The sequence below is a fragment of the Poecilia formosa genome, unplaced genomic scaffold (genome assembly GCF_000485575.1).
Source record: "Poecilia formosa unplaced genomic scaffold, Poecilia_formosa-5.1.2 Scaffold25, whole genome shotgun sequence".
Taxonomy (NCBI): Eukaryota; Metazoa; Chordata; class Actinopteri; order Cyprinodontiformes; family Poeciliidae; genus Poecilia; species Poecilia formosa.
Window position 1 is genome coordinate 3,161,024 of NW_006799964.1, and position 26,875 is coordinate 3,187,898.

At 38.3% G+C, this 26,875-nt stretch overlaps 1 protein-coding gene across 5 annotated transcripts in view; it reads left to right on the plus strand.

The window, feature by feature from the left end:
• The first annotated feature begins 912 nt into the window (after positions 1 to 912).
• Positions 913 to 26,875, plus strand: part of dock8 (dedicator of cytokinesis 8) — a 65,651-nt gene continuing 39,688 nt past the window's right edge. For 2 of the 5 annotated variants that reach the window (XM_016669528.1, XM_016669529.1), the window contains exons 1-9: positions 913 to 1,223; positions 10,270 to 10,356; positions 12,596 to 12,695; positions 18,651 to 18,826; positions 19,124 to 19,195; positions 19,314 to 19,422; positions 22,297 to 22,506; positions 22,812 to 22,897; positions 23,605 to 23,671. In XM_016669528.1, coding sequence (XP_016525014.1) covers positions 1,171 to 1,223; positions 10,270 to 10,356; positions 12,596 to 12,695; positions 18,651 to 18,826; positions 19,124 to 19,195; positions 19,314 to 19,422; positions 22,297 to 22,506; positions 22,812 to 22,897; positions 23,605 to 23,671 — 960 coding nt within the window. In that variant the 5' untranslated portion in view covers positions 913 to 1,170. Of the gene's footprint in view, positions 1,224 to 10,269; positions 10,357 to 12,595; positions 12,696 to 13,853; positions 14,112 to 15,863; positions 15,955 to 18,650; positions 18,827 to 19,123; positions 19,196 to 19,313; positions 19,423 to 22,296; positions 22,507 to 22,811; positions 22,898 to 23,604; positions 23,672 to 26,875 lie in introns of those variants that run through there. The other 3 variants (XM_007548168.2, XM_007548170.2, XM_007548171.2) reach the window with 3 other exon arrangements.

Genomic DNA, 26,875 nt, shown 5'->3' on the forward strand with positions numbered 1-26,875 from the left:
ACTGTACTTAAGTACAGTAACGAAGTACTTGTACTTCGTTACTTCCCACCCCTTGTGACCAACTACCTTCGAAACACGAAAATAACATTTACCTTTCTCTCTATTAGAACGGTTGGAACAACCGTACAGGACACAGATTTCAGACATTTTGATGCTGGATCAACAGAAATAAATGGCTTGAATTTACTTCCGGCCCTCCATCTGCATTGGGTGACGTCGGTGCTACGTCATCTGAAATCCAGCAATTAGTCAGGCCACTTTAAAATACTAATATGCAAAAGTAGGTAAGACTTTTGCGCAGTACACTCACAAAAGGCAGCTTGGGGTGAAGTAAGATTTTCCAACATGCCTCAAATGCCTTTTAAATAAGAAAGATAACTTTTATTACTATTTCCATTTTTATTTACGTTAAACCATTTTAAACTGTTACGCATAACGGGGGTCCGTACTTTAAATAAATGAATAAATAAATAAATATATACAAATAAATATAAAACAAAAACCATATTGTAAGAAATTTCTGTGGTAGCCTACTCTTTTGTATTCAAGGAACACAGGCAGAGCAAGATGACAAATTAGCAATTTTAATTAGTAAGCGGTTTGTACAAAATATATATAGACAGTGCGGTTTGAGTTGGGGGGAAAAACTGCGCTTAATCGCAAAAACTCTTGAGAAGGTAACATGTTTGACATTAAATGAGTATTTTAGTGTTTTAGTCTTGCTGTGTTGAGGACTGTAGTAAATAATTTCAAATAAATCAATCTAGTAAATCAATCTAGTAAATAAATAAATAAATAAATAAATAAATAAATAAATAAATAAATGTCTGGTAACGCTCATGTCAGCAGCGAGGGAGCGCATGTGCCTCATGCATCCACCCTGTCTGTCCCATTCTCTTCCTCCTCCTCCTCCTTCTGCCTCGCCGCCGGTGTCAGTCTGACTCCCTCTATCTCGCACTTAACTCCCTCGACGGGATACCTCAAAGCACATGCGGAAGTTTCCACCCCGGGCAGCTGCTGCTGCCGCCGCCGCCGCCGCAGCAGCAGCTCAAATGAGCTTCTGACAGTTGATCAGTAGGAGGGGAAGCAGTAACAGCGAGGAGGTGGGCGAGGCGACACCGCCAGGAAACGCCACAGCCGGATCCGCTGGACTGGACGTCAGACCCGCGCATGGCTTCTCTCGGCAGCGCAGAGCGACGGGCTTTCGCTCTGAAGATCAACAGGTAAGGAAAAAAAAAAAAAAAATCCTTATGATTTGTTTTGATCCTTCGGGATGAAAAGAGTGAATGCAAAACTGCCGAGAAATAATGGGAGGGTGCAGTTTGTTCAACGCGGAGCAGGCAGCCACATGTTGTGAATAATAAAAGCTGCAGGTTGATTCACTCTGCCCCGGAAAAAGGCAGCCTGAAGGGCTATCAACTGTCCCAACTTTTCGCCAACTTTACTATGGAAGCCTTATTAAGACCTGTTATAACAGGCTTGGTAATATTGATAATGCTATCTTTCACAAGTTCACTCTTATTTAGATTTTTTTTTCTGTCCCAGATAATGGTATACATTTAGGAAGCAAACCTTGTGCTTTACATCTGTCCATGAGTGTCATTTCCTCTTCTTGACCATGCAGATTCTAATGTGATCATTTCCTGTGGTGAGTTAGCTCTGACAAGTCCAGAGAATTGGTATAAATGAGGGATGTGTGATCATAGTTCCTACTGTGAAGCTGACCAGGTGGGAAGGAAGTATGCATATGGAAGTCTATTGTGTCCTGTTCCTTCTCTGTTTTTTACTTCTGTTATGATTAGACCTGCAGTGACTCAAAAGCGTGTGTGTTCTGTGTAATATTGCAGAAGTCTGACAGTGCACTGGAGTTCATTCACATTGTGAAAGTGGATAAATAGAGGAGGGGTTATGTTTTCTTCGTATTGATTCCAAAGTATTTTCCTTTTCTCCCTTTTGGTTTGTTGCAGTGAAAGTAATAATTCTTTGCAGTAGTCGCAAATGAATGAGTTTGTCAGCGGTCCGTGGGATCGCTTCTTTGTTTCCCCATGCGCAGTAATAATAGAGCTGCATTCTTGATTGAAATAGCCAGGAGAAATCGCGGTTCTCTGTTTTTGTGCTGCGCTGTGCAGAGCTGAGCTCAGCGGTTGGGAGATCAGAGAGAAGTTGGGCCAGAGCCTGAATGCAGTGATGAGCCAGCATCTGGGCTGCCTAGACCATGTGGTACTGTAGCATTGCAAGGTGTTTGAGCAGATTTATGTATATTGACTGTGTAGTTTCATTAAGCCTCACTGGACCATTTGAATGCAATAAAACTCTGCAGTTTGCACCGATTAGCAGATAAGAGATTTTTAGCTGTTGCAGTTTCTTAATGTTTTATGTTGCTTTAAATCAGGGATCTGGTTGCTTTCTCTCAACAAAGATGTTCTTATTGCAGTTGTTATTTTATCTTAACCTGCTTTAAGTTTGTTCACGTCACCTCTAACTTATCTGCGGTGTTTTTTTTGAGATCTTCACGTAACAGCTGTACTTATTCTGACATTAACCACAGGTAGACTCACATTTACTATTTTGGTGACGTCTGGAGGCCGTTAGTTGCACCTTAAGGTTTTATTTAGGGGTGTCAGAGTAAGTGGGGGTAAGTGCGATATGCTAGCCAAGCATTTCTACATTTTATTTGCTTAAAAAAATATGTACCCGTTTCCTTTGCTGACTATGCACTGCGTACCTCTCACATAAAATCCCAATGAAATAAGCTATAGTGTAAAAATGTTTAAGGTGGAAGTATAATTTTCCTTTTTAGAGCACTGCAAATACCTCATGTCAGAACAAAAGACGGACTTTATAAGATAAGAGTTTAGCTGCTAAACTCTTATCAGTGAGCAAATCTGTAAAAATTAGATAGAGAAGAGTTGTCAGATAATGGAGAATTTATTTCTGCCAGGAATGCTTTCTAGAAAGTAGCCCCACATGTTTCCATGTTATCTCCTTGGAAATGCTATAGTGCAAACAAGCTTGAGGAAATATAACATGAGATAAGAAAACCTCTGATAAAGGCTGCACACTTGTATGTTAAACTATTTATGCATCTGCTGTGGCTTGAGCAAGTGCTGCTATTATTGGTGCTGTAATGCAATTTGATAACTAATCGGGAAGGCCAGGTGAGTCCTAGGATTCCCCTCTAGACCCAGTGGAGGTGGTGAAGGGTAAAGAATAGGAACTCCCTCCTGGACAACCTCTCCCACTCGTTGCATGTTACAGCACTGGAGAGCTCCTTTAGTAACAGGCTTCTGCATCTTAAACGGACATAAGAGCATTATAGTGGGTCTTTCCTCCCTGCAGCTGTTTCTCACTCAATAAGCTGTTTACATTTCTGCTCTTCTTACTCAGGTTTCAATGATCAACAATTGGACAACACATTTTGTATTTTTTTTTATTTTATTTTATCCAAATCATCTTAAAATCTTTCTTAAAATCTACATCTTCTACATTTGCTATTTATTTAGAATTTTAGTTATCTTTTGTTTGATATTACTATGCAGTTTCTATTTTATTTGTTTATTGCTGCGGTTACAGTTACATTTTCCCACAAAGGGACAGCTAAAGGATTCTATTCTATTCTATTCTATTCTATTCTATTCTATTCTATTCTATTCTATTCTATTCTATCAGAGTGATTCATTTCCCATGAATCAGACACTCATCCATGGCCATGTCACAGGAAAACAGTGACTCTGACTAGTGCAGCGCCACTTCCTTGTGGATTTTGTTTTACTGTTTTAAGGTAAACCTAATGTTTACAAACTACTAAGGTGGATAAAAATAAAACAAGATACAGTGTATGATTTGTAAAATGTTATTACAACAAAAAAAATGTTCTTCTATTTGACTGTCATGCTCTCACATTGTATAAGGACACTTTTGGCTTGCTCTTTGTTACGTTATGTTGGTTCATTGTGGTTTTCTGGTTTAGCCCCGCCACAGCATTTCATTCAGTTTGTTGTTGTGTTGATGACCCACTTTTAGCCAAGAATTAGTTGTCAGACAGACAGTCTTTTTATGTTAAGCATTGCATTTAGACATCACATCACAAGTCCGATTTCAGGATGAATTTGCTACTTGGTAACTGCTATACATTTTTACCACTTATAAATAATCTTTTCTCATTTTAGATCAGATTTAGACTTTTTGGAAATTGTCTTATAGCTGTCCCCCGATTATCTGGCAGCATGTTGGTCAGAAGTTGGCATACTTTTCCTTAGTTTCTTCTAGATTTATCTTTGAACTCTATTGCTTGGGTCCAACATTTTGGATATCCTTCCACAAGTTTCTCACAAGTTTGCTGCAGTTGTGTCATTTCTTATGACTGAACTTGTGCAAGTGAGTCAGTTTTGTTAGCCACCGCACTCACACACTCGTTCAATCAGCAACACCCAGAACATTTCTGGGTGTTGCTGATTATTACTTTGTGACGGCAGCTTCAACACCTTTGTTTCCTTAGACCTCTTTGTAATTAATTTGGTTGTGTGTTTAGCACAGTTGTTTATTTTGAAGAGCTCTTTTTCCCCTAATCTTGTCTTGAAATGTCGTGTCAATATTTTCTTACAATGATGATGATGTTGTGAGGTGCACCAGTCCTTCCTGCAGGAAAACACACCTACAGCATGATGTTGTCCCTTTCGTACCTGACAGTTGGGAAGGTGTTCCAAGTCATGCAAGTTCCCCCTTTTCCTCTCCAAATGTTACAAAGATTATCAGACACTTCAAATTTAGTTTATTTCAAATTTAGTTTATCAGCCCACAGGACATGCTTCCACATGTAGTGTTTTTGTCCCCGAGTTCAACTGTAAACTGTAATCTGTTTTTTTTTTTATGTTGCTTTGGGAGTAGTGATCCCACTGAGGGGCCTTTTTAGAAGTTGAAGTTGATGAACGAAGTAAACATATCTCATTGATTTAATTTTAAGCTTTGGGTGCATTGGTCAAATAGCTGATAAATACAGCAATAAACCAAAGGGAACTTGGAAAGTAAGCCATTCAGTCACAAAGAGGAACAGCAGACACAAGTTGAAACTCTAGTATTAGAGTAAGATGAAAATATCTTTTTCTTATCATTTATGCTGATACACATTTGTAGACATGGTTGCATTGTGCTTATCAGGCTGAAACAATCTTTTGTTTATACACCCCATAAAATATTGTATAGTCTCAGGAGCACCTCCTTGCCTCCACATCTTTCTGTCAGCTAGGCGTGTGCGAAGGAAATCCTGCAAACTGAGAACACACCATCACTCACTGGTATCACTTCACTTTTCAGTGTTAGGACAGGAAATGCGTTTCTTGATATAGGCGCCGAAAAAAAGGGGAATGGAGAAGAAGTTTGCCTGTTAACAAATGCAAGACATTCATCATACAAGAGATGCCTGCTGAGTTTAGCTGGGAAAAGTAGTAAATATTTAATAATCTCTCATTTGAACTTGATGTGATTTAAGAGCGTATGGTAACAGGTGTGAGGACAGCTGTGGGCATGCAGCCTCTATTGTTCAATACTTCTAAGTGGAGAGGGGGGCTCTGGATTGTGTTTCATCTGATTTCCTATGGGTTTTCGGCATATGTCATCTGTTGACCACCGGGTCTGTTGGTGGGCCGCCCTGGTACTGCTCAGTAAAAGACAACGCCTTCAAATCCAAGAGACTTTAAGCAAATTCTGCCTTTGTTTTTATGAAAGTCTCCTTTGGACCCTGGTTTTCACTTGAAGCCTCCAGCGACACAATTCTTGCAAATGATGGCTATGTTAGTGTGTGCCTTCCTTCGAGAGGAAGTTGAGTTGTGATGCTACTGATAGCAGTAAGACCCATTAAGTTTGGAGACGTATGATAGGATGAGACGGGCAGAGGGGGCCATCTATGTGGTCCTCTCACTTTTCTTGTGTATGCCACTCTGCTTTTCTTGATCTCTTGTCTTTTCTTCTTGGCTTAGATTAAAAGAGAGAAGTTTGATTCTAAGGAGAAGGATTTTAAGGTTTAGGGAAACACTCCTCTCGTAGACAAACGAATAGGACTGCAGACGGTTTTCAGAACAAATTCCCTCAGGAACTGACTCGTTAGGAGTAAAACCAATAGTTTTGTTACATGTTTACATTGATCTAAGGCATTATCATTTATATTTTAGGAATTCACCAGCAAATAATAATAGAAGTCTTCCCCCAAACTGTTAATCTTTTTAGATTAAGGCTACAGTGCATAAAGTTTAGAGGACATTAATTTCTCTCACTTCAGTTCTGTTTGAAAGATAACTGAATGGAAAAAATTTAAAATGATATAAAAGTCTTTGCGTTTTTTAAATAATATTATATTATGCAAATTGAATAAATATAAACAAAACCGAAAATTTATTAAACAAACAAACAAACAAAAATGATTATTCAAACAATGGAAAGAAGTACAATCATTCAGCCACTTTTATATTGTCTTTAGAGCAGAATTATCCGCTTGGTTTGTTTTATAGATAATTGGATGTGAGTAGCAAATTGATGGATGAATAAAACTCTCTCTTTGATAAAAAAGCTAAGTTATTTTTAAAATGTAAAAATAAAATAAATAATAAAGGACCAGCTTCTTGAAAGTTTCACGCCTGAGGAATAAAAGTCACCATATAATTGCTTTAAAATAAATCTTTATAGTCATGCAATGAGCAAATGAAGTACATATACAAAAATACAAATATATTAAAAACTAAAATAATAAACCATTAACTGGATACAATGAAACAATTCCAACACTTTTATTATGTTACATTTTTAAGAAGTATCTGTGCACCATTAAATGTTTCTGATTTCTTGTAGAAAATATTTTCTTGTATTTGGAGCAGATATCATATTGGCATTCCATTTCTGCTGGAGATTGTAGGGGCCAGTTTCGAGTTTAGCATTGTAGGTTAGTTTCTATGTATGACCTTAACAGATTAGAAGTATCTTTTATTGTCCAGGAGTGGGGAAATTCAGATGTCACAGCAGCAAGTTAAAGTAAGTTGGAACACATATATGTTAAGGCAAAAAACCCCAAAAACAACAACAAACAAAAACTGTGCATCAAGAACAAATTTACAACAGAAGAAAAAAATATTCTGTACACTGATTAAAATAACATACTCAGATAGCAGCAATAACATTTTGAGTTTGTTTGGAACAGTCATGGTAATAAAATCATACAGGTGCTTGAAGGCAGGACCTGCAATAAAGCACTTGTGTGCACCTAGGATGCAGCAGTCTGTCACTGAAGGAGCTCTCGAGTTCAACAACAGCTGAAACAGCAACAGATGGGCAAGTGGACAAATGTTAAACTCACAATTTAAAGAAATGCGTCTTTTAGCATTGTGTAAAATAGAAGGTTTAAGTCATTATCCCAAGGAGGTTTACCTTTTTTAATGTGTGTGTGACTAAGAAGCCTGAGAGTGGTTTAAGAAGTATGTTAAATGTCTCTGAGTTCAGTGCCTCAGGGAAAATGTAAATGTTAATTCAAAATCATATCTGACTTACAAGTACCTAAATATTGTGGCAGTAGGATGAAGTGGTATGTAGAGAAAAAAAAACATACTTTAAAGCACCACATTTTCAACTTATAAACATTTTATAAAACAAAAGCCCCAAACAAGCAGTGATGGTTCACATTCAGCTTGAAGAAGAGGTTTGGGAATGGTGCCAGAAACGCTGACAGGAGCCCACCATGCTCTCAAACAGCAAGTGTAGGCCTGCCATGTGTGACATAACAAAAAGCTCCCAGCTTGTTTCTACGCAGATGCATAGTAGATGATTTTAGGCTCACAGCATATGCTGAGATGAGGTTTCATGGAAAATTTCCTGACACATTTTGGAAATCTTACCACTTTAACGACGGATGATCATTTTAGGAATTTGTCCTCCAGGGACAGTCTCATGCTGTCATCATCGCAGCGTTGGATTTCACAAGCGGGTTCTTAAAATCTTAAAGCTTAATAGTTTGAAGTTTATCTAAACTAGGGAGAGGTGAAGGATATGGTCTACATGCCATAAATATTTCACATGAAAGCTGTGCATAGATTGAAATTATTGTTAAAAATGCTCTGCTTTGCTTTTGCACATGCCCGGTATATTGCCACGAGGCTCTCGCATGGTCTGAATTTTTTTTTTTTTTTGAAAGAATGGGAAAATAAAAGTATCTTTCAGGTCTGATTATTTATTCAGAACAAAAATGGAGGATAAAAATATCAGCATTATCAGACATCGTTCCTTGTCCAGTTCTCTAAAGAGCCATCTGTCTGTTTGAAAAAATGAGCTTGTATGTCTTATTGTCCTGAAAAACAACATTGAGATTGGCCAGAATTAGCAAGTCAGACCTCATAATCAATATTGGTCAGGAAAAGGCTGATTGCTATTGACTATAACTGAGTCCACTGTATACAGAGTGGTGAGTGCTGGAGCAAGGTAGTGATTTCAGATATCAGAGACAGGTACTCCAGTCTGAGACTTGGAGGATGCATTGGCCCCACAAGATGCCACCATGGGCGGTTGCCCATGTCGCACATATCAGAAACCCACTGCCATAAAAGACTGTAGTTTATTTGTGAATTCCTTTATTGTGACTTTTATGTTTAGTGCAATACATTTCTGATGACAATATTGATAAATATGGTAAAAAATTACATACAATACAAACATGTAATGCAAAATTTTGAAATTGTGACATCCCTGTTATTATTGAATAATTATTGCAGAGATTAAATACATACCCTGTAGAAATGAGGATTTCATCCAATAAGACGGAAATCTAAGACTTGACTTGTGAACATGACCAATTCACATATTTTCAATTTAATTATCTAGAGTGTCTGATTTGTTGAAAGATTCATGTTTTTATTACTTTCTTTTTAAGTTCAAATGACATCATGTCATTGAAAGAACAGTGATGAAGTGTGCATTTTAGAGAGTGCCACTTTGACTATTTTCAGAGATTTGCAGTAAGGCAGAGATTTTGTGTTTTGATGAGGTTTAATGTCCCAGGAGCAGCAGCTTTTTTAGACCAAAGTGGTTACACTTTTTTTTTCCTTTTCTTTTGGCAGTGGGGTTTTGACCTCATTCATAGATCTCATGGACTTCTTGTCCTGTCATCCAAAAGCTCCAGATGTACTTCTGATTGTCAAATACTCCTTCACTTGAAGTCTTGACTCTGGGTTTGGATCCTCGCAAGAACTCGTGTTTTTTTTTTTTTTTTTTTTTTCCCCAGAAGTTTCGATGCAAGCTGCTTTTGGTAAGATGACAAAATCCAAAGCTTTTGTTTTTATCCTCTTGACTGGAGCTTAGCTTTTATGTGACAAAAGATGCCCAGGGAGAGGCCCGCTGAAGAGAGAGACAGCTGTTGCCTGCTGTCACAATCTGTTTGCTTACCAGTGGTAAAATAATGTCAGCTTGGTTCTACTGGCAAGAGCTGATTACAGTTTTCATTCCCTGGTCTTTTTATAGATAGGCCCCTGATGTCAGTCATTGTTTGTGACCTAACAATCTCCCTTGTGCATGCCTGCAAGATTTTGTGCCTACAAATTAGACATTTTGTACATGACTTGTATTAAATTGTAGGTTGAATCATTTTGGTCTTTGTAGGACTGATGAAACATGCAGAAAGGAATTAATGCCAGTGTTGTTAGGATATTACTTTGCACTAAGGATGTCTTCTTGGGGAGTCATGTTATAAACTGTCTTTCAGATTTTTAGTTGTCATTTAGAAAAACTCAACTTAAGCAACAAAGAATAAACCATTATTAAAATTTTTTTGTTTTTGTTTCAAAGTTTTTGTGTTAACAGGATAAACTAGAAAAAATAACATATCTAAAAGTATACATTTTCATATTGATCTGGTAAATTATACTAGCAGCAGATTTATAATTCAAAGACAAGTCATTTTGACTAAATACAAGGAAGGCCTATAAAAAATATTCACTTCTCTGAATGTTTCACCCTTTTCATTGATTTTTGCAAATCAACCACAATCAACAGAATTTGGCATTTGCAACAAAATCATTTACAAAATAACTATGAATATTTGACACAAAAATAACTGATTGCATCACTTACCGTCTTCAAAATGACTGACCTAATTCAACAGAGGTCCAACCAATTAGAGCTAGTGGTTTCATAAGGGGTAGAATGGAGATTTTCTGAATGCAGTGATTGTTGTCCAAAGACATCTGTGTCTGGGAGGTCCATGCACTGGTTAATCAGTATTTCTGGCTGTGATTACAGTATGAAGACATCAGAACACTCCAAGGAGATCAGAGAAAGAGTTATTGAAAGTATCACTCAGGAGATGGGTACAAAAAAAATTCTAAGGTACTGAGCATCCTATGAAGTTCAGTTAAGTCATCAAGAAATGGAAGGAATGTGGTTAATGTGTAAATCTGCTTAGATCAGGGAATGGATACTTCTTATAAACACTGTATGAGTCTTGTAGGGCACAAACCACAAATGACTTGAACCTTTCTTAAATTTTAGTTTTCTTAAATATTCAATTCTCTTAAACGTTAGCGCATATTTTGACACTACAACCACACACCTCGGGGTATTTTACTTGTAATTTCTGTAATAGACCAACAAGGTGTGTACATACTTTTGTAAGGTTGTGGCATTCCTCTCAGAAATCAGAAGCATAAAAAGTATACGGTGAGCTTGAAGAGCATAATAAGTTCCTGACACAATCATTAGCTAGTCTGCTTTGGTGCAAGGTGCAAACATGCTGCTTCAATAAACCAGTTAAGTGACCAACAGCACTGTGTTTGCAGAGTCAGGTTGTAAGACTGTGTGTGCGCACTGCTGTGGTGGGTTCTGATGATTTCAAAGCAACTTTTGCATTCGTACAAGCTGCAGAGCTTCATCGTTTGGCCTTGTAATTGCAATGCACCGAAGGATTCTTGTGGAAACAGAATGTGTGTGTATGTGCTGTTTTTTGTCCATGGTAATAATAGCTTTATGATCTCATTTTATTTCTTGAGCTCACCCCGTAGAACTGTTTTAATCTTAGTTTGCAGTGGTGTTTTGCTAATCGTTGTCTTTAATCTTTTTATTCAACCATTTTATTTCAGTGGCAGTATGGCTATGTGTTTGAATAAATACCACTGGCCTGCTGGACTTTGCTCTTTGTGTAGATTTGTTTGCACACCACCCATGCCTTGACCTTTTCTGTACTGACTCAGCTTGTAACATGATTTATAGGGACAGTGGAACAGGAATTGAACACCTTGATATAAGCAATATTGAATCTTATATAATATTAACTGTGTTTACATGCGAACGAAGCTGAATGAAGCTGTCTTTCTGATCTGCACATAATGTGTTTTACTACAGCTTCATAGATTTTAGTGTCCTGACACTCTCTCCTAACATTTTGTTGTTTGTGGTTTGTGGAGATAATTAGTAACAGTTATGTTGCAACAGGCTTAACAAACTCATGAGACTGACCACAGGGGAAGCAGCCAGCAGCGTGACCCATTTGCTCAAGTCTTTTGCCCTTTAAATATTTGCTGTGTGGATGTATCACAGTAAAGCACTTCTGACATTTGAACATGCTAACATAGGCACTTATCAAACCTTTGTTAATATGCAGACAACATATATATTTTTTAATTAGATGAAACAAGTAAAGGATTTTTTGTGGAAGGTTTGGTCAATCTCCCATGGCATGGTAGATTAATTATGAAAAAATAGACGATGAACCCACTCTGAGGATATGGAATGTGAGGAACAAACTGGGGCACTGTCTCCCAGTTCTTGTTCTCCCTTCCTTTTATAGGGGTAGCTCTTGGAAAGCACAGACAAACACTGTCTACCCAACATTTCTGAATACTCCTTTATCCGTCTGTCATGTTGATTTCCTGCTTGGTTTGACCCTTGAATCAGAACGCCATCATTTAATCCAAAGCTGGTTTATTTTCAACTTGACAAAGCATGTCAATGTCAATGGAAATCTGCTAGTGGAAGCAAAAGCATAGATAATCCAACTCAGAAATTAATGGAACACAATGTGTTTTAGACCAAAATTGGATCTAATATTATTTAAAGATATATTCTTTCTGAAGGAAGTGGATGAAGTTTTCAGAATTTTTTATTTTTTTTTGTAAAGTCTGAATCTGTATCAAATCAGAAATGCACTACTGTAAGATTTTGTCTTTTAAACAATGATATTATTTTTTTTTATCTGTGATCGATTTTTGACCAGCTCCAGTTTTCTTGTAAGAATGACAACAGCTGAATATTTGTTTTAGTAAACTCTCGTAATAAAAGTCTAAAGTAAAATGAAACAACAATTTCTCCCAAAACAGAGTTTGTTGCCTTGTCTGACTTATTTTCAAACATTCCACAGATGAGGAAAGTCTTCACTCAGTGTCAACTTCCAAACCAGGGAGTGTTGTTGTCAACGCAACCTAGAGTATTTGCATATGGTGTGTTGGCTGAAAAGAAGCTAATTTCTTGTTATATCTATAGCTCAGATAAATTATGCTAATTTCCTTTTTTGTGCCTTACAATCATAAGGCAGAAAGGCCTTATAAATATCTGTTTCTTATTTGCATTCCAGGCACACTTCTGCAGAGGTTAGACGGAACTTCATTGGGAACTATGGCTTATATCACAGTCGGTCCAACTCCAGCTCGTCTCCCACGGCCTACGTCAATGTGGTGAGTTTCGTTCTGTAGGAAAATAATACATTAGTGTTTGAGTTCAAACCTGTTTATTCTCCTCATATCCCACATCATCATCTTAAAGTATGCCTTTAAAATATTCAACTAATTCTGAGGTAGCATAACTGCATGCAAGGAAATGAAATATTTTTTTTTCACTGATGTTTTTTATTGCTTTTCTTGCTATTTAATATGAACTTTAAGGATCATCACACTAAAACATTGTAAATGTTTCATGCCAATAATCTGTTGTAATATTGTTATGGTTTGCAGAATTTTTTGCCCCTAATGCAGCACTCTAACAGCTTTAGTGTTTGTAAGCGTATCATCCTCACATCCTCTTTACTGTCATTAGCCTGGAGAAAGACTGACTCAGTGCAGAGTCTAGTCTTGGAGATTATACTTTAAGTCCCAAAAAATCTGCAACAAAACAAGAAAATGCCTTAGCAAAGACGACTGTTTGAATCATCACAGTGGATGGGAATAAGCAGGTCTGTCGAGTAAACATGCTAAATAATTAAAAAGTAAAATTATTTTGCTAATTCAATTTGAAATACACAACTTGCATATTAAAAGGACTCCTCATAAATAGTGACATGTTTCAACTGTTTACTATTGTTCATTCACATTTTTATGACTTAAAGTTAATGATTACACAATATCTTGTTGTTTAACAAAATCAATTTTTAATTATATTTAATGATGCAATATTGTCTGTTGTTCAGAAGATGGCAAATAAAATCATTCAGAAGGAAAAAAAGACATCTTTCCTGATGGAGCTAGTAGATCAGAACGCTTTCCAAACATTTTAATAGAATGTTGGATGGAAGAACAGCTTTGGTAGAAAACAATGCACACGTGTCTGCAGTCTTTAGTAGGTTGAGAAGTAAAAAAAGACCATTTTAAGAGTTCAGAAGAGATTCACAAAGTGTGGACTGGACCGGAGTCAGCGAGCTCCACCACATACACATCTATCTAATTCATGCTCTACAATCACAGGTGTCAAACTCCAGTCCTGGAGGGCCACTGCCCTGCAACTTTTAGATGTGCCTCTGCTGCACCACACCTGAATAGAATAATTAGGTCATTAGCAGGCCTCACACAAGAAGGAGGTAATTAAGCCATTTCATTCCAGTGTTTTGTACCTGTGGCACATCTAAAAACTGCAGGACAGCGGCCCTTGAGGACTGCAGTTTGACACCCCTGCTGTTGTTCTACTCCTTGTATTAAGTCACTCCTGAAGCAAAAATGTTAGAAGTTTCTCATCTGGTCTCAAGAGAAGAAGGAACAGACTGTTTCTGAGTGATCCAAAGTTCTTTGTTTTTTAGATGAGGGTACATTTTGCTCTTATCTTTGGGAGCTACATTTCTGAGAGGGACAGACAGTTTTTGCAATCCATGATGGGCAACGGAGGTAGGTCATCTGCTAGTGTTGGTCCACTTTGTCTTCTTAAGTCCAAATAAAGCACAGACATCTATCAGAAAGTTTCATGTTTCTCTCTGCTGGCAAGCTATATGTGAATGCTGATTTTCACATTTTCCAACAGGACTTGACACCTACCCATTTTGCCAAAAGTACCAATGCCTCCTTAAATGAGGTATTAATTGAACAGCAAATTTGTCTGACCTAAAATGCAATAACAATCTATGCCATAGACTATATGGCATAGGCGTAACCTCCATTACACCTTAGGAGAGCCACAGGCTAATCACCTCCATGCCACACTGCATTAATGCATTAATTAATGTAAAAGGAGCCTCAACTAGTATTGAGTCAATGCCCTTTATTTCTGTATGCAAGATCCTTTATTTTTTGGTATTATGTATTTTTGGTATTATGAATTGTTTGTATTTGCTCAGAAACTGATTTTTTTTTTATCAGCTCTAAACCATCATTATTCAAAAATAATTGAAATAAATTCTTTAGGATATATCACACAGTGTAAAAACATCTACACGAGTTTTATTTTTTAAACCGAATTTCTGAAATGCATAATCTTTTTCATATTATTGTAATTCAGTGAGATGTACCTTGATAACAATACATGTTTCCTAAACATGGTTTAGAAAACTCTGGATTTCTTTCTACATAGGAGTGAATGGCACCGTTGCAGGTTGGAGCATAGCAGGTTGTTATCACAGCTCTTCTGAGCAAATAAACAGAATGATGCAGTCTAATCCTGTGCAGGGATTGGTTCCCACACTACGCTTCAAGATTTCCTGTGGCACCCTTTGAGTCCCTGTCTCTGCCTTCCAGTGTTTTATCTTCCACTTCCTTCTTCTTTGTTTTCTTTTTTTTTATCCTGGCTTTTCTCTGTCATTTCATCCTACTCCGCTGCTCTACATTTTTGTCACTCAAAAGTTTACCAAAGCTCTTAAGTGCTAAGTCTCCTGACATATCTGTAGCGTGACTTAGCTGAAACCCTGTTATACTTCCGTGGGTTTGATCCTTGAGCTTCTCAGCTGACGTGGTTTCGGTTGCACTACTTAGACCCTTCACCCCACTCTTCCACCTCCACCTGCTGGCATCCAAGACTGTTAATCTGTAACCTGCTTGAGTCGGGAAATGGGTCAGCGCCTAGGCTGCCGACTGGCACTGGATGGGGCTGTTTACCTTTGAGCTTATGAGGGGGAGCGAATGTTTAATATGTCTGGATTTGGCATGCAGGGAGAGAGGTTTTAATGCCATAATCTCTGGGACGGTGGTTTTCTTGTTATTCAGCAGTGAGAGCTCAGGGATGAGTGAGGGATATTCACTGTGGCAGTTGTGCTTGGAAATCTGTGTGTTGCCGGTTGAGTGTTATTTTAGTTTTGCTGCAAAAATGAAGAGATTAAACGAAAAGCTTTGCATGATATTGTGTGCTGCTAATGTTTGCCCCTGTGCAATCTGTTCCTGTGTTGAAACACTGGTTGAAAATGGGAGCGCTTCAGTGATGTCACTTCCTACAAAGCGTTGGTGGTTTTTAAGCATGTTCAAAGTTTGTAGTCTGAATTTAAGATAATAGAAAGCAGATGGTGCCATCTTTTGCTCCAACTGGTCCTGATGTTGGATGCTTCCCTCCACAATTCTCTGTAGTTTTCGTCTTCTATGAATAAGAGGATGAATGTAAAGAGGATCTGTTTGCTAGCTTGTGGTTTGGTTTCAGAAAAGAGCAATCAGCGTCAGTAGAAACGAACAGTAGTACAGGTTCCCATATCCGGGCTACGCCATTTTGTACACTTCCTCTTTAAAGTGGCACTTTTCAGTTGTGAGCAGGGTAAGTCTAACATATCTGTTTGAGCCGTGCAGGTACTAACAGAGACTTTAAAGCTATGCTAAAACGCTCATATGTCTGTGGCGAGGTTAAATTAAGTTCTACATTTTAAAAATGAAGCTTGTCTACGGTTTCTGTTTGCAGTCTCATCTGGCTTGATGGGGTGGATTTCAAATAGCAAAGTGTTGGAAGATTTATCAGTTTCTTGAATAATCATATCTGATGTGTACTGAAAATGTTTAAATCAGAGAATTCATTATGTTGAATCTTGGAGCATTTTTTTCTCTTTTATCCTAATAATGAAGCACATGAAAGGTTGCAGTTTGTATCATCTGGCCGATCTGCTTTAAGAAGTAGATTTTGCAGAAATATGATCATCATCATTGAGAGCTGATTGAATACTTAAGGAGTTTTCCTTTCTCCCTTGTGTTAACTCTGCAGAGCACCATTCACAGATTACAAGCATGCATGCATTAGCATTCATAATTTTTTTTTTGGCGGGGGGAGGGGGGGAGTTCATGCTCTGCACTAAAATAGAGAGAAGCTATGCCGTGATGATTGTTCTAGCTCTGAGTAAGACTGCCTCATTTGGAATCTTGTTGAGGCACACACCATCCCTGTAGAATCGAGGCGCTTCACCTGTGTACACAATATTATGCCGCGTAGCTCTTTTTTCAAAATTGCTACTATTTTGTAGCTTGCTTGCACAGCTGCTCGTGTCATTAGTTTTGCAGAGAAATGCGCTTCAGGGTGTGCGGATGTGCAAAAACATGTCTGCAGGCAGACAGAATTTGCTCTGCCCGTAAGAGTTGCGTAGAACAATGACTCGTGCTGTTGCTGCAGATTTCCCCACCTCTCCTCTGTGCACATACTGCTCATGAGTGCGTGCATGACATTTGCTATAGTACCTCTGTACTTTTATTTTCCTCTTCTTTTTTCACCTCCCCTACACATAGTTTTAAAAATACTTTCCTAAACCCTTGTAGGAGCATAAGCATGATTAAAAGCTTAGGTGTTTTTGTTTTTTTGTAAGCTGTTCTAAATATTTATATGCAAGAAGATGCTATTTGTCTTTTTTGCATTTGTGCATTGCCTTTGTAAGCTATTTTTAATATTTCAGAAGGAGACTGTTGTGTTTCTGTAAGCTGTCTGCTTCTGCACCCTGTTGACAGATTGGAAATCTGCCCAATTTTCTGTTTCTTTCCTGGAGGTTCATCTTTTTACCAGCATAACCAGCTTTACCTGATTACTTTCTTTCCTAATCAGTTGGACATTTTGCTACCAGTTGCCTTACAAAAAAGGCTCACATAACCATTGATCTTGGGGATTTGTTAAAGTGTGTATTGAAGTGATTATATTAACTATGTGCAGAACTGCCTTTATCCCCGTATGTTGAGATAATTATAGATTTCCTTTTAATCTACCTGAGAGGAGAGTGGGGTTTTAGAGTTTCTGTCTAAAAATAGGTTCACTAAGAGCAGAAAAGGCCCAGCTGTCTAAAACAAGCCAGGTTTGTTCCAGTTACTATTTATGTCTGTTTGTGTGTCTTTTGTTCCTAGACAGGTATGAGCTATTAGAAAATAATCATGATTCAACATGTTTGGTCCTACCCCCCTTTTTTTTTTTCCTAAAAAAAAAATCTGCACTGTTTACAGAGAATTACACAAGTATACATGCTAGCTGAACTTTTTCCACATATTCTCAGATTACTACCATCAACTCCAGTGTATTTTATTGGCAGTTTACACAATAGACCAACGTAAAGTAATGAATAACTATGAAGTAGGAGGAAAATGAGCCATGGTTTCTCTTTTTACTAATAAAAATATAAAAAATGTGATGTGTACACCAGACTAGCTTTATTGATGCATTTTATATCCACCTTTTTAATCCTTCAGATATTTTGGAATTTGTCTCTACTTCCTTTGCAACATTTTTCACCCATTCACCCAGTTGTGCTTATTCTTTGCAACAGATATTCCCCACCTGAGCTGTGAATATCTGCAGCTTCTCCAGAGTTACAGTGGTCCTCTTGCCTGCTTTTCTGATTAACTTTTTTCCCTGACTAGATTCGACGAAAATCTGTGGCCCTAATATTTTCTTGCTTTCATGTTGTTGAATGTTGCCATGGTGATCCCACGTCTCACTTTAGGCTCACTCAGATCAGTATCATGTGAGGGTGTGAAAGTTAGCTACAGTTGCATCCAAATGGACAGGGGTATTTATTTTGACATCAAGTTGCACGCAGCAGACTCTCGTCTGCCGCCTTCCGAAAGTAAATTTGTGCGACTGTGTTTAGTTTCAATTCAAAGTAAAGATGCCGTAATATATTTGCAAGCTGCACTTTTCAGATTTATGAAGAATTCTGAAGGTATTATTTTCTTTCATCTTCACAGTTGGTCCACTGCATTACTTCCATCTAAAATATATTGGAAGTTGTGCTTATAATATGACGAAAGTCCTGCACAAACTCATTAGCCAAAATATTAATTTATTTGCATTACCTAGGGTGCTTATACTTGTAATCCTTTAAAGAAATCACATATAATAATTTTTTTTAGTAAATAATTCATTTCTCTGGAGATGCAAAGCTTTAGTGCTTACTTGATTATATTTGCTGCTAAAATGCCTTAAGATTCCTTTAGTCTCCTTCCATCAGAAAACTTAACTTTCATATCTATGACCTCTGGGTTTCTCAGCCTCCGGCGTATGACGCAGTGGAGCCATTGGACCTGGAGGAGTTCCTGATGTCACAGTTAAGAAGTGAAGACTCAGATCTGATGCATGAATTTGGAGACTTCCCTGACGATGACCTGAAGGTGGAGCAGGTGGAGAAGGAGCGACGTACCATCCGGCACTCTGTCCCAGAGGACGGGTGAGTTAAGAGCCAGAAATCATCAAAGAGAGGAATATTTATATAATGTCCACACAATTTCACAATCACTTAGAGAAAGACTTTAAGACACAAGGCTTTTATTGGAATGTTTTCTTTCATTTCTCAAACTATTTTGTCATTTTATCTTGCTAAACATATGTGTCTTGCACCTTGACCATGACTCTCAGATAAGCTGAGACGTAGAATTAATGGTTTTCAGATGTCTTTGAATGTCTGCTTGCATATTTGCGTGTCTACATATTTTTTTTCCCCCTGTTCTCATTCCTTTCCTTTCAGAGGCGACTTAGATCCACATGTGAGAGATTGCGTGAAGAGTTACACCCAGCCATGGCTGGTTGTTTCCAGAAGGTAAACTCTCCAACTTTGTTTCAGTCCAGTGATCTCCATGTTTCCCCGAATGACAAACACCAGCGTTCTGTACATTGCATGCTAATCCTTGTTGTTGTCTGTGTTTGTGCATGTAAAGGTGCCAGGGGGATGGCTGGAGTGCATATTCAGAGCGAGTCGGCCTGCATAAAGTCCTGCATAAGCAAATCTTTGAGTCTGATTTCCAACCAGAAAACAAAGACAAACCAGTAAGAAGCCTACTTACTTACAGCACTCCTTGTATAGCATTTTAATTCCAGCCTCTTTTGAATAGTTTAAGCACCAAATAGTTTGTTAATCAAACTAATGTGAAAGACACTAATATCTGGCTGAATAACCTAGGTTTATGGAAGGTTTTCGGCCTTTATTCTCTTTTCAACGATGAACAAAGTTTGCGGGGAGAGGCTCAATGCAAATGCAAATGTAATATTCCGGACATCATAGCATCTGTTTTATCACATGACCACCTAGCATGTAAATATATTTGCATGCTGGCCATTGAAAATAGCTGACAGTCAGGTAGGCATGAATCACCTCTGCATTCAGCTGATGTGATAATGCAGACTTCGTATAATCTTTTTCATCTGTGCATGATTAGATGTCTCATTTGGTATTTCAAGTAGCTATTGACCCTTCAGAAAGATGCCAATCTCTGCACACTATGCTCCTCGGAGTTCACTCAGCGGGCCACAATTGTTGCTGTTCACTTTCACTGTGCACTTGCAGTTGACTCTGGACTATTTAGTAACAAGTGAACTTTACAACTGGACTTATACAGGTGGCATCCTCTCACAATAACAAATTTGAATTCCCTGAGCTCCTGAGGATAACCCAGTCTATCACAAATGTTTGCAGAAGCAGTATGCATGCTAAAGTGCTTGTTGTTGCACTTATGGAAGCTAAACTTCCCTTGTGCTTTCAGTTAGTACACACAGTTGAGCTGACCTCTCAAAATCCAGCTTGCTCCCATGTACATGTATATGGATAAATTAACATTTGTCCACTGTCCTCGTAGTCAGACTGTTTTTTTAAAGGAGCTGCAGGAAAAGCGTGGTCTCTTTATTTAAAGTGTCTTTTGTTGAAGACGCTTCACTAAGAGCAGTATGGCAGTCCATACTGATGAAGGCCTGAGAAGCATGAATGTGAAAAGCAAGGGGGTGGGTTCTTTAATACCGAACACAACAGCGTGTTGTTATTCTTATCACTCCCTCCACTGTGAGAATGGCTCTTTCAAGTTTAGTCGGCCTCGTTTGCGCAGAAATAAAACGTGCTATTTGCCCAATTTGTTTAACGAAATAAGTTCCTCATGTTGTAAAAATGTGGAAAATTATAAATTCACCAACCGATAATTAGCTGCTCAGGTCACTGCCTCATTTTCCTAGTGGTGATTTATTAGGCCAACTTCCCACGCTGGCCCCTCTACAGATTTTCTGTCACAGAGTGACCAAATCCCTGGCAGTCCCTGCCACCCAGCTCCCTTAAAGCACCGCTTCCACCCACTGCTTGCTCTGGTTAATCATCCAAACCCAAAGGCCCCCTATTACTGCTGCAGGCTTCCCATCATGTCTAAGCCAGAGAGAAAGAGAGAGAGAGGAAGAACAACACTACTGTCCCCTGTCCTTGGTCCAATCTGTTTCAACAAAAGCCTCGGGTATGTGGTGTGATGGACTCCTGGAGCCTCGACAGGGCGAAGCTTTACCAGGGTGGCTGCTAGGTCAGTCCTACCCTGTAGGGTAACGGCTTGTATCTGGGCTTGATGGATGATGAGAGTGAAAAAGACAAGAAGAGTGGGGGGTGGCATGAGAGAAGGTCCTCATCATGCAGTGTGGCTGCAGAGGAGTCATGCCATGCCCAGTAGCTTGGTGTTCATGCCAGGATCAGAACTTGCTCTTTAAACATAAAAAGGTATTGAAATTAAAGAGTATTTTCTGTTAATCATTTCATCTCATCATTGGGATTAAACTGATGAATGAATTAATTTCATTACTTTGCATGTACATTTGCAAAGAATCTGTCAAAAAAAGATGGATTGTCTTTTTTTCCAAGTCAGGGTTCTGAAAATATAATCTAAAAACACGGCCTTGTCCCAACACTCTGTCTTTTGGTGTTGAAGTCCTGGGGTTTGCTCCAAAGAGCTCTTGTGTAAACACAGTTCAGGAAATGACCTAGCTATGAGTGAACCTTTTAGGAAGGTTGTATTATTTTAAGATGGCTCCAACCAATCTGGAAGTACTTTGATACTACAAATGGGTTTATTATTCAGACATGATCAAAGATGATTCTAAAGGGCCTCCGAACATATCTGTATATCACAAAACGGAAATTCACTTGATTAGTGGAAGTTCCTGCTGCTTTCTTCAGTCCAGATGTGTTGCTTGCAGTGTTTTGGTTGTCAAATAATCATCAACTCCAGAAATAAATGAACAGATCAGTTCTGTACTCTGTGCTGCTCGGGACAAATTGACCACATAGCCACCAGTACTTTTTATATAGAAAGAGCAGAAAAGGAGTACAGTAGGAACAGTGCCATAACTATTGTTTTTTCTGGATATTCAAATTCACTTTAACTTATCAAAAAAACATTTCAAGTGTGGTCCTAAATTAATGGCTTATTGATAAATTGCTGATATTAACTTTTGTATCAAAAACTGGAGTCACAAACATTTATTAGAATTCGGAAAATGTTTATTATAGCCTTAAGGACCAAACAACAAAGACTTGACATCACGAATGGGTTTAACTGTCATCAACACAAGCTTTGCCTGAACTTTTAATTTTGAAATACTGTTCAAGCAGAAAATTAATATTTACCATCTAATTAGAATTTAACAAGAGGAAGTCGTATCTAAATGTCTTTTAATAAGACTTTCCTCTACATCTAAATGTAACATTTCAGTTTCATTCAGTGTGTTCATATAGCGCCAGTTCACCATAAATATCGCCTCAAGGCACTTTACATAAAAGATGGTCATCTTTTCTTCATCCATCATTTTTCTCTCAAGTATTTTCATTCCTGTCACATGAATGTGATTCTGCTGGACCACGCCTTCGCACCAACGTGTGCTCCTCCATCTTTGCCTCAGGTCAAGTCCCCGACTCTTGCAGGGCTGAGCGACGACTCCAGCCGCACGCTAACCTCGTGTGATTTTAATTTGCGAAGCCTGGCTCCGGACCAGAGGGTCGAGGGACTGCTGGCCTTCAGCAGCCACGAGGAGCTGGATCGCTTCAACCAGGAGGCGCGGCATGCAAAAAGACATCCCGAGGTGTTTGCGCTTTACCCGCCACCTGATGAGGTGAAGTATTCACTATTTAGCTATTTAAATATGTATAATTCACATAGTTAAATCAACCAAAGCAATTAATCAAGGTTTTATTTGTGGAGACTTGTGCAACTTTTAATATCAATGTTGAACGCTGACCTTCACTCTGAGCAGATTTGAGCTTTGGTTTTTGATGTTCCACATCTGCAGAACATCAAATATTTAGGAAAATCGGCCCTTGCATTGTGCAAAAAAACATTTTTCTGAAAATATAAATTTTCTTCCAGTCTGTCCACATCTGCTTTTCATTCTTTTGCTTCTTTTTGTTTTTGTTCTAGGACGATGCGGTGGAAATCCGGCCCATTCCCGACTGCCCCAAAGAACACACTGGAGAACGCATCTTGATTCGATGCCAGGCCATGAAGTATGTCATACATTTTCATTATATTGTGGGAGGGAGAATAGTTCTATCATTTCATCAGCTGCTTTCTGTTCATTGTGCACGGTGGGCAGAGAGCCAGCAGTTGCTCGTTTTAAAGTGAAAATCTTCAAGCACCCTATTATGTATGAAAATAAACTTTTCTGTTTTATGTAGCAAATAAGACACTGATGGATTTAACATGTGATTGTTACTTATGAGTCTAAGTAGATTAATAAAAAGGAATTAATTGACAGACAAAGCAATACATCAGGGTGGAGGACTGCTCTGTGGAGGGGTTCCTCCCTAAAAAGTCTGTATTCCTCTCTCTACTTGCTGAATTTTTCTGTCTTACGCACACACACACACACACACACACAGAGAGAGAGACCACTCACATTTTTTCTGCCTTACACTTTTCATAATGCCTGTCCCTGTGCAGCCCATACAGCTGCCAAATGTCTGGGTTAATTTCTCAAATTGCAGTGGTTTGGCATCCGACTATCTGACCCCCCTCTTTTACCCCTTTTTTTTTTTTTTTTTTTGATCCCTCAGTTCAGCATGTCATCATTTAACGTTGGGACAATTGGTTCTTTCCTGTCATGACTGCCGTTTACAGGAAGCAAATATATTTTGAGCTCAACTGTAAAAACAGAGTTCCACTCATTGGCCATACTTAATTTGCATATGTCCTCTTCTTCCTTCACTTTAAGGTTTGAAATTGACATCGAGCCCATTTTTGCCACCATGGCCTTATATGACCTGAAAGAGAGAAAAAAGGTAAGGAAACTCGTTATTTTTGCAGAATAGCTACTCTTATTAGGGAGTACTAGTCTGCTGGGTGTGTCCCAGTGTTCTCATGTCTACATATGCACAATGGTATTTCCTCACATTAATTCTAATACTAAAAATGGTAAATGGACTGAACTTATGTGGTGATAGTCATAGGCCTGTCGCGATCAACGATAAATCAATTAATCGCACAATAAATTAAACCTTTCGACCTCATTTTAATTATCGGCTTTATCGTCTCTTCCTGTCTTTTTTTTTTCTTTCTGTTGATGACACTGAATGAAAAAAGGCTCAACTCTGGCACTCTTCCTTAGTGTAATGTCCAGCGCACACTACACGAGTTGTTGGCGGACTGTCGGCCCATTTCCAAAACCTGACAGAAATCCTAGGTATAACAGTTCAATCGGGTTTGTTGTGCCGTGTGGTGTCCAGCCACATGGGTACAAAATAATGGCTACAAGTCCAGTTAACTAATTTTAAAACCAGGCATTAATCAATGCTTTACTAGAATCTACCTGTGATGCATGTGGCTAGAGTCAGCGTAATTTTCTGACTGAATGAAAATCATTATAACCTAGTTATGACACGTTAACGAAGAACAGCTGAAAACCTGCCGGGTTTTCAGCTGTTTGGCTCCAACTCCTCTCCTGGTCATTTCTATATTCTTTGACCTAAATGTTGAATAAATATTAATGTTGTTTCCACATATCATCTCCAATGTTTGCTGAGCTTCTGTGTCAGCTGTTTGGGATTCCCCTCCATAATTTCCCCTCAGAAAGCTCAGAGGAGAATCCGTGCTTTCTGATTGGCTACCTGTCACATTCAACGGGCTGCATTGACGCTCCCAGTCGGGGGAAATCCCTGATTTAGATTGGAGCGGCCACGATCCACCGTAACACACCACACACTGCAGGATGATCAGTTACGAAATCACCAGCGGCCAACGTTCTAAGATTGTCATAAGGGAAAAATAGGAGCTAAAAAATAAAAAAAATCGTGTATTATGAACCATTGCATTAGGTAGTCAGATGTGCCCATCTTCTCTATTTAAATCTCGTGATTACTGAAGGGCAACTCTTTTGGTTGAATGCAGTATTTATTTCCACTTTGGCTTTATGTTATTTAGTTTTTATTCAAGTACGTTTTTTGTTAATGGAGACTGAGAATCCATTTTATTTTTGTTTTTGGTTGTTTAGTTTATTAGTTCCAGTGTTACGTCTTCTTTTGAAAAGGGTTAGGGATAGGGTTAGGTTTATTCTTGCATGGGATGGCAGGAAATCGCATGCGTTATTAGTCATTTCCATTAAATTAGTGTCACAAGGTCTCAAAACAATATTATCGTTTATCGCAATAATTTTTTAGACAATCACTCGGCAAAATTTGTTATCATGACAAGCCTAGATAGTCATTCAGCTATATCCTTCAAATCTTTGTAAAGATGTAGGACTTGGGAGGTCTCACTTCTCCCTCCAGTTTNGGAGGTCTCACTTCTCCCTCCAGTTTGACTCAGTTTGAGCTACTTTTGTATGACAGAATGGGGGAAAATAAGTTTAAGTCTCTAGAAGAGCGAAACTGATAGAGATATCCTGAATGATCCGCAGCAAAGGTGGTTCCACAAAGTATTGACTCAAGGTAGTGAATGCAAATGTGTGCCAAAAATTTCAGGGTTTTTATTTGAAAGTCTTTCTCCAAAACCATTAAACCTTCCTCCTGAACTTCACAGTTATGCACTGCATTGCATTGGTCTCTCACACAAACTCCCTCTTGCACTGTAAAGTGGAAAATGCCAAACCAGAGCAGTTTATCTTGTGAGAGTTAGATTTTTTTTTCTTTTAGGATATTTTTCATCTTTGTTGATTTGAACTTGTGCTGTTTCCACTTTGGCCTAATAACACCGGTTTTCACACAACCTCTTTAAATTTGCGTAGGAAAATACCACAAAGCAAACCTTTTAACATCTGAAGTCAGTTTTACTGCATAAATATGTATTAAAAACAGAAGTAAACGCCAAATACCATGTATTACATGAGCATGCTTTATGCAATATTCTGTAGATGAACTAAATTAGAAAACTGAATGCTCAACACGACATATAGGAAAAAATATATAAGCTGTTGCTTAAAAAAAAGAAAACCATATTGTTTGGCAATTGGCAGCCATAAATTGCTTCCAGTGATTTGAACAGAGGCAATATGACCAAGTAAATCTTTAGCTTTAAAGTGAATGACTACTTGTAAATGAATAGCTTAAGAGACGTCTGGATTTACTTGAGTGAATATTTTTTGGGAGGGAAAGGAATGGAAAAATTATGAGCATATTGACCTCTAAAATGAGAATTTTCTATTGACCTTCTGCCGTTCTGCTCACATGGTTTTTGTGCTGCTCTGGAAGATTAACGGCATTAAGATACTCCAATGGATAGAAGAGAAGAACTGGAAATTGCCACCACAGAAGGAGATTTATTAGCATATATTTCCGGATGATACACCAAACAAAAGCTTGTTATTGCCCACCTCCTGGCAAAGATTAGTAAAAAGCCTCAGAACAAGTTGATGTTGTATTGCTGTTGTATGCAGGAACTGTATTTAGAATTGTATGTCAAAGAACATTCGGGGGGAAAAACGAGACCCATTGCGTAATGGGTTCCACGCCGTACTTAACAGTAGCTACATACTCATCATTCAAATTTCTAAGTATTTGTTTCTGAAAAGTTTAAACTTGGTCTCATCGAACCAAAGTGAACAATTACATTTAAAAATACAGCAGCGTTTAGCAGACGCAGCCGGTTTATGTTTGTGGTGTAGGACAGAGCAGGCTCTTTCCTGGTAGGTCTCTCAAATAATCGGTTGGCAGGTCGACAGCTGGTATTTAGACTAGGTGACACTCTGATTGACTTTAGGAAATGAAAGTTTAAAATAAAAAGTGGAAAGAGAGGAAATTTTAGGGGTCCCAACAAATGTGGCAATACCCTCTCACCTTAAATAAATTATATTGAAAGCTGGTTTTCAAAAGGATAGTTAAAAAGATACATATTTTCTTTCTAGGCTTTTTAAATTCATTTTCACCAGGAGCGCAAACAAGCCTAGAGAGCACATTAAGTTAAAAAAATGATTGCAAGTAACTTGAAGTTGCAATTCTGATAGTATATCTTTGAGGCGGTGAAACAACTTCCTGTCTGTTACTATGGGTAAA